Consider the following 10,882-nt stretch of genomic DNA (forward strand, 5'->3'; position numbering starts at 1 on the left):
TGATGGAATCCTTGTGGTTGTCCTTGTTTATGCTGCCGTGACTTTTTGAGATCAGTTTGTCCTTAAAATAGTTGATCTCTGGGGCAAAACTTTTTCCTTCTGTGAGTATGCAACTGCTGGTGAATTTGCTTCAGAACAATCAGAGCTAATACCATTTAAAACCAATTTTGGTCTCTCTATTCTATAACTAGCGCTAGTTGCTACAAAAGCTTTTAGATAACTGCTAAGCAATGAGTGATTTTCTGTGTACACTGGGGCTCCAGGGACGTCAAATGTAAGCACAGTGTTTAAAGTAATAATCAACTATTTTCAGTCATGTGCACACATACACAAAGTTTTATATTCAGTCATAGTATGTTGGAAGCAGATAAAGTGGGGAAAGAGGATTGTTGAAGAAATTTATTATCCTGGAGCATTAGGCATCTTCATCTTCAGAGGAGTGAGCTGTATGCCTGTTAAAGCATGACATTGTGGTACCCTGCATCTTCTTGCCAAATTAAACTTTCAGAAAATTTGTGTTAAATGCCAATTGATTACTGAGATTCTCTTCTACTGAAAAAATCTCTTCTGATTTTCTTCACTTACTGAATTTTTAAGGGGGGGTGTAAGAAAAAAAGGAAAAGGAAGAAACCGTAGATTAACAGCCTTGGAAGTAAAATCTCTGTGGGGCAAATATGATCTTAAAAGAATGCACATCAAATGGCTTTTGCTAGTTATACAGAGGAGTTCATTACCAGTCTGCTTGATATTGAAGTCATTTGATACTTTTTTAAATGATAAAGGCTTTAATCATTGGCACAGGACTTCCGTTTCACTTTATTTAAGTCACAAAATCATTGTAGCAGTAATTGCATTTAGTTATGACTAGTTTCTCACTTGTAGTATCAGCTCAAATCCATCCAGTCCATTGATGATCCATGTGGAAAGAGGTGCCTTCCTGTAATTGGAATTGTTATCTAAAGCTGCAGTGTGGTCCTAAACTGTTAGATTTGGCCTCTTTCACTGGGTGCTCTCAGCTCCTTCTAAAGCACTGAGGAATTATCTAATGTGAAAGGTTGAAGAATGAAAAGTGGTTACAGTATTTCTGAGCTTCTCTTCGAAAGCTGGTGGGGCAGGTATTTAGAGGGATAAAGAGATCATCACTGGATTTTCTTCAGTGGCTGTATATTGACTTAAAGAAGCTAAATATAAGTGTAGGGAGTGAGGCAGTGAAAATAGCATTTGAACGATAAGCTACTTGGTTCATTTTCAGAGGTGTCAGTTTCACGGAGAACTACAGCTCTGGAGAACAGAGCAGCAGTTCGTTTAAAAAAAGTCACTGAGGTAATGTTGTGAGTGATACACTAGAAAGTGCTATGTTTTCTACTTTACACATTAAGTTCTCTACGTTTTGTGCCTATTAAGCCTCTCTGCTTTGCTCTTATTTTTCAGTATTCTCTCATGTGCATTTCTAATTGGTTGTTGCTGTTGTTGGATGTACAGAGTATGATCCATTTTATGCTAAAGGAATAAACATCTTTTATGTTTTATCAGGAATTTGAAGAATTTAACAGGAGGTTGAATGATGTGTCTAAGAGAGTCCGTATTCCATTGCCAGTCTCCAACATCCTTTGGGAGCACTGCATACGCTTGGCCAATAGAACTCTTGTGGAAGGGTAAGTATTTATGAAAGTCTTGCTTTTGGGTAAGTATGTCTAGAATGATAATGTTTATTATTAGAGTTAAAAATTCTAATTTTATAGTGTTCTTGTGAGTTCATGTTCTTCTGGGGACCCTAAAAATTATCAATGCTTAAAATACTCCTTAGCAGTTGTTTCACAGAGTCTGGTGCAGCATTGAGCCTAAAGGGGGTGGTCTTGTTCCTAGATACTGCTGAAGAATGACAATGAATGTTTTACCGAAGCATATGAAAATACACTGCTCTTTCAAAGAAACTTCTATCTGAAAATTATGATTTCCCAGCAGAGCAAAGAAGGAAGTTAAAATATAGTTGTCAGTACTTCTATGATGATGCCATTTATCTTTGCCAGGAAGAAAATCAGTTATCTTAAAGTAGCCATGGAATATGATTTTTCCAAATTCATCAAGAACAGAGAGGTATCTTAGTTGGCTTGATCAACAGAGGCTCGAGCCCCTTAGTCAGGAACTGCTACACCTTGCTCATCCCTCTCTCTTTTAATCAGTGTCCCAGTCTTTTCAGATGCAATTTTGTAGCCTGAGTGTTGCAGACTTTTCATCCACTGCATTTATTTTTATGGTTTTGTCCCCTTGCTACGTGTTTGGGCTCTTATCGGAACTTCTTCTGCATCATAGAATATGTGCTGTCTTCCACTCTTTCTACATATGTTTCCATGCTTCTTTCCTGGTTATCTTTACCCTGTTCACTTCCTACTACTTATTTTACTTCTTTCCATCCCACTCTCCTGCTGTCTGCTCTAAATTAGGACCTCAACAAAACACCCTTCTTCTCCAAGTGTTGGCTGCCTATTGAGGATCATCAGCTTCCACTGCTTCCATAAAGCCATCATTTTTTATCTCATGCCCGTTTGTTTTCATGCCATCATCCTTTTGCAGTCTCTAGAGAAATCAGTTCATGTTCAGGGTGACTAAATCCATCCATGACCTGCTTCTGGCTTCTCAATTCCTTCATATGACATATAGCCTATACAACTAGCTTTCCTTTTTGAAATTTTATTTTTCACTTATCATGCCTCAAATAAAAGGAAGTGAAACAAAGGCATATCTCTTCTCCTCCCCCTGTTCCTCTTACCTTTCAAATAGGTAAGAGTCAGTCACTATCAACCTCCTCTACCTCAGCCTTTGTGTTTGTTTTCAACTTGTTTCCTTTTCTTACATCACATCTCATTCATCTTTTGTGGCTTCAGTGTACATGAACCATTTAATCCTTAGCTCTGAAGATTATCACTCATATGTCTTGCTCCATGCTGCAGTTTAGGTTCATGCTTGTGACTTACCATGAAACTTTGACCTTTACTTTCACCTAAGCAGGGTGAACTAGGAATACTTTGCTGATATAATTTGTCCTGTACCATTTCTGAGGGTGTAAAAACTACTCATTATCATCTTCTCCCAAATATTTGCCTGGAATTTCTTATTCTTGGCCAGTTCTGTTATTTTTACATATCTTGTAGGTTCTTTTCCCACTGTGGAAAGGGAAGGAAGGTGTTCTGAATAGCTGACTCTCTGAATAACTTCTTTTATCTCTGAATTCAATGAATGTATGGAGTTAAAAGCCATGAAGGAGATGTTTCTCATCCAGTCATGCAGTCAACTGATATTGCTTTCGTCAGGCTCTTCACTGAATGAAGAATTACCTCCACTGCAGTCAGCTATATCTTTCTTTAAATTTTGTCCTTCCCTATCTCCTCGTTCAGTGTTCTCTCCTGTTTCCCTGCTGGCTTCTTGGGCCTATTGAAAATCATCTTCTAGTCTTCTATGAAGCTCCGGAGGACTTTTGCCTTGGTCCTCTCTCTTTTTGCCTCTGTTAGTTTTGCATTCTGCAAATTCTTTTTGTGTACCAACTCTAAGTGTGAAATTTCTTCTTATTCTTTACCTGACCTTGCTGTGTATCCAGTTCCGAGCTGCATGTTTCTGCTGCCTCCTTTGCATCAATCCTAATAGTCTAGGGACTGTATAATAATTAGGATTAGCTTCATGAATCTATGGAAAAACTGAGCTTGTTTTATATTTGGTAGAGGGGAAGAGTGGAAACAGTTAGGGTTGTCACTTGTGGGTGCAACTGGTGGATGAGCTGGATTAAGTTGCTCAAGACACTGTGCCTCAGACCCTGTACACAGCTGAAACTGGCATTCTTGAGGCCATTGCAGTGTCATTTCCTTTGATCTTGACAAATGCAGTCCCTTATCTGTTTGAAGAACTGCAAAGATCATTTTCCTTATTTATTGCCTATCACTCCAGTGTGATCCTTGCTAGTATTACCCTGCTGTTAAGCTCATCTGCTGTCTCCTCTAACCTGTCACTAGTTTGCTGTCAATCTGTTCTCATTAGAACATCAGCTTCTCACAGAGATGAGCAGTGCTGCTACTACCCTTTATCGTCTGCTTGCTGTGGCTGTTTTTGAACAAATACCTTTGTGTCTTTCTTTGATGCTCCTACTTGGTTCAGCAAGCTCCTGGTGACCATTCCTAAAGCTGCCATGGTACCTTTCAGACTCCAGTGGTCGTGCTCACTTGAAACCACTGTCCAGTGTGCTAATGAGCATTGGTTTAATTTCCTCTAACCTACTTATAGTAAGTTGTTCAATGTAGGATGATTTTTAGTGGCTTTTGGGAGAGGAGAATGTGATTTTTCTAAGTATCACTGGGTACAGTGGGGTTCTGTTCGATGACTGGACTAAAATGTGTTATGCTACTGCGAATAAAGCTCTGCAGCAGACATCCTAAGAGAAGTTCTTGTCTGCTTTTGACTTAAGACCATAATTTTGCTCCCCTTCAATGTTCAAAAGACTAAGTTAACTTTGATAAGCAAAATTCATTTTTATTTCCTTCTAAGTTTTGCTTTTCATTGTTTCTCTTTTTAGTTATGCTAATGTAAAGAAGTGCAGCAATGAAGGACGTGCCTTGATGCAACTGGATTTTCAACAGTTCTTAATGAAACTAGAAAAGTTAACAGACATTAGGCCTATTCCAGATAAGGAATTTGTGGAGACCTACATTAAAGCATACTACCTGACAGAAAATGACATGGAATGCTGGATAAAAGAACATAGGGTAACAATTAAATTTGCATTCTTTTCCTGTCTATTGAGAAAATTCACCATGATGATAAAAACATGCTAACAACTATAAATAATCAATCCTTCCATATGTTAAAAATGAATATAGGCATATATAAGTATATTTTCATTTATTACAGTAAAACCTATGTAGGAAGCAGTATAAATATAAACGTATATGTGCATGTACATTTTCCTTTTTATCATATGAAGTTGGTATGTGCTTGAACTGGTTCAACATCTGAGGACTGGGGAGGATGACTGAGCCAGTCACACCTGCCTATTGGATCAAAAAGCGCAGAGAACTAGGGCAAAGGGAAACCGAAAGCATTTGTGAGCTGTTCAGAATATGCCAAAATGCACAGCTTGATCATCAAGAATTATGTTTTGGGATCACACCATTAGGTTTTGTATTGCTTTTGGGAGTAGATTGCTTAAACTAAGTTGTATGGCACAATGGAGAAGATTTATTGCTTTTTCTTCATTTGATAATGCTTAATCTCTCTTGCTGAGACGTCTGTGTTTTGAGAACATTCAGATGCTTTCACTATAGCATGAACTAACAATTGTAACAGGTCTGTGTAAGTAATAGTCACATGCTATTGGAGATACCCATCTTTAAAGTAAGTCTTTTAAAGTGGAGCACTTGAAATCTGTATTTTGGGATTACTTTAAATCCCACTAGAAATGGAGGCAAAAGTATGTCTTTGATAGAATTTTCCTTGTATTGCCTGGAGCCCCAAGAGAGATTGTGAGCTATGGGGTTTGATGACCTACAGGGAAAAACTTTTTTAAACTCATTGGTGGAAGCTATGTTTTGGATAGTTTTAGACATAAAGGTAATACTGGCAAATGTGGTGTTTTCACAGGTGCTAAGAATTATTTTCTTCACATTTTTGACATTTTTTCTTCCTTTATCATGTACTGAAATCAAACTTGTTTGGACACTGCAGACAGAAGCATTTAGAAGCTTATTGGAAATGGGAAATCAAAATAAAAAAGATCACCAACATTTATCATTGTTAAAACAAAGTTTTTGTGTTAAAAGCTTAACCATTTGCATACGTATTTCCCACCAAGCCTCCCAAAGAAAGGGAAATACATTAAAAATTGATTTATAAACATGTTCCCAGAGTTACTTTCTGTGAACTCTGTCCAGTACTTTTAAAGTCATAAGCATTTTCCATTATAAGCTGCCATGTAGCAAAATAAAGTCTTGTCCTCTCTGTGCCTCAACTATGAAAACTATCCAGACATGACTTAACTACAGCTTTAAATCTCCCTTGTGTACTGATGCTTCTATCAGTTGTAAAATCCACACTGAGTATGTCTGCATTTTTTAAAATTTTCTATCTTTGTCTGGTGTTTTATTCTGCTCTAACATGATCTGCTTTTGTTTGCCAGGAATATTCCACTAAGCAGTTGACCAATCTGGTGAATATTTGTCTGGGCACCTACATCAACAAAAAGGCAAGACAGAAGCTGTTAGCTACCATTGATGACATAGATAGGCCTAAGAGATAACTGGCAAAAGCTGCTTTCTTTCTGACTTGTACCTTTTTCTGTTCATGTGAAGCACACGGACATTTCTCTCGTGGACTAATGACAACATTAGAAACATTGTGCATGACCTTTCTTACCAACATTGGAGGCACTCTGAAGTGACATAATGTTCTAAAATATGAGTTTTCTAATCTGTAGATTTCTTTTCTGTTGTACTTTTTTTTTTTTTTTTCTGGTTACTTGCCCTTAGTAAAGGGCCACCATTTGTGTATCATTGATGAGCTGTATATTTTGCAAAAGTGTATACTGTAAGTAAAATCAAAATCAGAGAGAAACACATTGGCTTAATATATCATTGATGCTCTTTTGAAATAAAAGGGCTACTTGAAAATATGATTTCTTTCTTCCCTGCTTTCACCTTCAGAAGTTGTGCTGTATTATGGACCAGTGTAAAATGAAAGGATATGTATAATATTTGATTGATGTATCCTGCATGTGGATTAAGAGTGCAGATCAAACAAATACCCTCATGTTAAAGCCCATCATCTTTATATGTATTTAAAATGTCTGTTTATTTCAGAATTAATTTAGTCATATCAAAATTATTGACTTCAGATTAATAGAAGGTAATAAAATTGTATGCTAATATGATTTCTTTGTGAGACTTCATTTTTCCAATTCAACAATGCAAAATGGCAATAATGCCAGGGATCTGGAATGTTTTTTTGACTGAAGTTTTGGATTGATACTAAGATAATCTTCCTGTTTCCTGCTCTGCTGTAGATATCCTGAATGATCCTGAGGAAAGTAAAATGACTTGACTGCATATGTGTCCTAGAAATCAATTTGTCAGAGCATCACTGACTTCACTGGAGTTTTCAGGTTTACATTTGTTTTCAGTATGTAAACTTTCAGGAATTTTATTTTTTATTACACAATAAACTTTTTGCAGTGCTCTCAGACCTTTTTAAAGGAAACATGGAGCTAATAGGTAATTTATAAATAAAAATAAATTACCTAGGCTGCAATCCACTAATGTGTACAACATGGTAAATGCTCAGTTTGGGATTCATACTTGCCATTGTACTTTTAATTCAGACGTGGGGGAACCAGGACTTAGCGAATGTCAGCAGTAGTGTAGTGACAGAAAATTGCCCCATGGAGTCATCATAACTGTTCTTTTCTGTGGCCTAATTTCCTCCTCAGAAGTGTCCTGAGCATCACTGTGTGAGTTTAGAGAAAGCCTGTGTACAGTTTTAGAAGAATGATAGAATTTACATTTTAAATATTGACTGCATGGTATTCAGCTTCCTTGTTTATCTGTATTTTAAAGGAAATAAGATTTAGAACAAAATTTAACACTGTTCTTTATTGACCATGCTGTCTTGCCTAGTTCCGTTTAAAACTTGCTTAGTGGTTTGTTACCATATGTGTTGAAGCTGAATCAGTTTCACCCTCATTAAAAAGGTGATTCAAATGAAAGTGTGGACTTTTGCGTCAGCGTATCTGCCCTGGAGTCAAATCCTGAGCGAGAGCTCCTGGAAGAAACAGAAACATGTTGGGGACTATTAGTGTAAAATATCTTTCAATTTTCTTCTCTTGGATGAAATAAGAAATTCAAATATCTTTACCAGAGCTTTGGTGAGCTGAACACATTTAATTTCTTCTGAACTGCTTAGGTCACTGTAATTTTATTGCTTACCAGAAGGTAGAGGTGTAGTCATTGGAATGCAAGGTCAAGGTGAGCAATTGCATGAACTGCAATCAGGAGTGGTTTTTTTTGTAGTATATCTGTAGTTTGACTTGTTACTTTTAAGCAAGCCTCCAAATAAAAGAATGTGCAAGAAGCAGTGTTAAGCAACAAGTGTTTGATCTTCATTCATATATGCCTCAGAAATCATTATATTTTCCACAAGAACCTTCCCATGCTGTCCAGGATTGATGCCAAGGAGGAAGCCACACAGCTAAAGGGCCTACATACACTCTTAGATACATGTTTTTAGGTTGCCCTGTTTGAAATCAGGTGTTGGACTCAGTGATCCTTGTGGGTCCATTCTAACTCAGAATATTTTTTATTACTTTGTTCTGACTGACTAATGAAGCTAAGTTCTTGCTGAGTGCTGAACTGTTACCTTACTAAGGATATATTTGGTAGTTTCCATCCTCTGATAATGAGAATTTTTTATAAACCATTGATTTTTGAGCATCTCTGTGCATCTATGTTCTCCTGTGCAATAAGAAGCCTCTTATAACTGCTTTTTCTGCAGTAGAGAATATGGCTTAAATATTCTTCATGTTTTAGAGGAGAGTTTTGCAATACTTTAATAATTGAAGAAAATTTCCTTCAGTCTCCAAGAAGACTGAGCAGCAGTGCAGAAGTGGGCATTTGTCAGTCCTTCTTTAGCCTGATAAAGACTTTAAATCCTGGTGCCCAGACACGAAGTACTCTGATACTTGTCAAACTCAGCTGGAGCACAGATGAGCAGTTTTCAAGTCTGGTTAGGCAAAGCCTATCCTTACACACAACTGGCTTTTCTACAGTCAGCTTCTCTCAGTTATATCTCATGGTGACACTGTTCTTCAAAAAAGCAGCTACTGGGACAAAAATAGGGGGAAGCCAACTGAGTGCTTGCATGGCCCTGGTGTAAGATTGAGGTCCTTGCTTCAGTATAGGTTTAATTATTCAAAGCAGAACGACATTAATGAGAAAGAGCATCCTGGATCAGCAGTGCTTCAGCTGAAGGGATAGTACACAGAGCAGCCCCCAGAGGTGTTAATTCAAATGCCTGATCTGGGTAGGCACATGGATGTTCCATGCTTTCAGGCAAGTAGCTACATTTTCAGGTAATTGACTGTTCTCGGTTCCATTGACTCGCTTCTGATCTTCAGTGGGAAAAACTAGGCCCTGTCCAGATCTGCTTAGCAAGCCCTTGATGTGGAGTGTAGATTATAGCTTGTGTTCGCTGAAAGAACAGCCTCCCTTCTTTGCCCTTACTCCTTTAGGGGACAAAAGAGGACAAGTGATCAATGGCTGCCTCAAAGCTTCAGTGAAAGGTTTGCATTCCCTCTTAATTTTTTGCAGATGTGAATGATAAAGGTATGTCTTATGATAGATACCAAATGCAAAGCTGTGGATGTGGTGATGCCTTTTCCTGGTCTTAAATCAAGAGTCAGACATGGTTAGAAGGGGAAAAGGGATTTTACCTTGGTATTTATTTTAAGGATCCTTAGGTGCACTATGTCCAGGTCGAATGCACCAAAATGCACACCACAATGCACACCCCAAAAGATCTGGTGTAACATTATAGGTGTTACTAATTAGCATATCTATCAAAGATTCCCCAATGAGAGGCTCAAGTGAGCCCCCCTCCCCAAGGAACCTTCCCCTGGATGGTTCTATCTTGGTTTACAGAATGTGTTCTGGAGAGGACCTTGGGGTCTGGGGCACACTGATCCCTAGCTACGAAGCTTCTAAAATGTTTAGTCTCCTAGCTGAACAAACAAGTCCAAGAATGTAGGCAAAAAGCACTAAGAATACAGAAGTTGTAAAAAAGGTGTAATGGGTATAAAAGAAAAGGCAAAAAATCTTCATGGCATGAGTGGGTTGTGCTCTTTGCTTGTTATTGTGTCACAGAATGTACAAAATTATAAGGATCCCCTCTTCTTACGATGAAAGTGATCTATTTGGGGTCTTTCCCTGTGTAAGACCTGCTGTATTGTAAATGACACAAATGGAGATGGACAAAAATTGCAGATTTATTGTGGTTTTGATGGTATCTATTTTTTTATAACCACTGCTTGAAACAGCATAGCATAAAGGCTAAATGTACTGACAGTGGGATTATGGTGCAAATATGGAAATAATGCAGTTTGCAAGCAGCAGGGTTTCTGTGCTTGCTGGCTATTTAAGGACATTTGTGAGTGTGTTGTTTTTGCACTGCCAGAGCTGGTTTTCATCACAGCAGAGACTTAGTTTTTAAGGATCTTCTGCTCATCCATGAGATCATGAAGTGTTATGTGGAGCAGCATCTTTAAGTAATACTCAGGACTTCACAAACACGTGTTGTGTTTTGGTTTTTTTGAAGTAGGCAGAAGTCAGTACCATGCCATATGATAAAATACATGCTTGAGAAACAAATGATGACATGAGTAACCTTGGTTTTTGTGTTGTGAATCCACTGCTTAATTTTGTGGAGTATTCTGTCCAGTCCCAAAGAGTTTACATGTACAAGCTAAATTAAAAATGGTTGTATGTGAACTAAACTCGAGTCTACTTGGCTATTCTGCTAAACAAAATCTCTACAGTATCTCTCAGCTGTGCTGGTTTGGTCTGAAACTCTGGATCTGGATATGAAATGGATGTGAAAAAAATCTACTTTCAGAGCAGAGATGTACAGATCTGTGTTACATTTGTAGATTATCTTGCACAGATTTCAATATTGCCAGATTTAAAGTTGTCAAATAACTGTCTAAATGTGTTGAGCTTTGAAAAACAAAGTATATGAGCAAGCTGAAGATCTAGGGGAAGAGAGGCAGTGAGGTACCTCTTGTCACTAAGCACAAAACGAATGATCAGATGTGCAAAATGCCTGCAGGTATTTCTGAATATCTTTTTTTGCTTTG

At 37.8% G+C, this 10,882-nt stretch overlaps 1 protein-coding gene across 1 annotated transcript in view; it reads left to right on the forward strand.

The window, feature by feature from the left end:
• VPS50 (VPS50, EARP/GARPII complex subunit) overlaps positions 1 to 6,910 on the forward strand; it is an 82,641-nt gene extending 75,731 nt beyond the window's left edge. The window contains exons 27-29 of the mRNA XM_017729175.1: positions 1,534 to 1,655; positions 4,562 to 4,751; positions 6,161 to 6,910. Of these exons, the coding sequence (XP_017584664.1) occupies positions 1,534 to 1,655; positions 4,562 to 4,751; positions 6,161 to 6,280 (432 nt within the window). The 3' untranslated portion in view covers positions 6,281 to 6,910. The remainder of the gene's footprint in view (positions 1 to 1,533; positions 1,656 to 4,561; positions 4,752 to 6,160) is intronic.
• Positions 6,911 to 10,882: the final 3,972 nt, after the last annotated feature.

The sequence above is a fragment of the Corvus brachyrhynchos genome, unplaced genomic scaffold (assembly GCF_000691975.1).
Source record: "Corvus brachyrhynchos isolate BGI_N302 unplaced genomic scaffold, ASM69197v1 scaffold142, whole genome shotgun sequence".
NCBI classification, from domain to species: Eukaryota; Metazoa; Chordata; class Aves; order Passeriformes; family Corvidae; genus Corvus; species Corvus brachyrhynchos.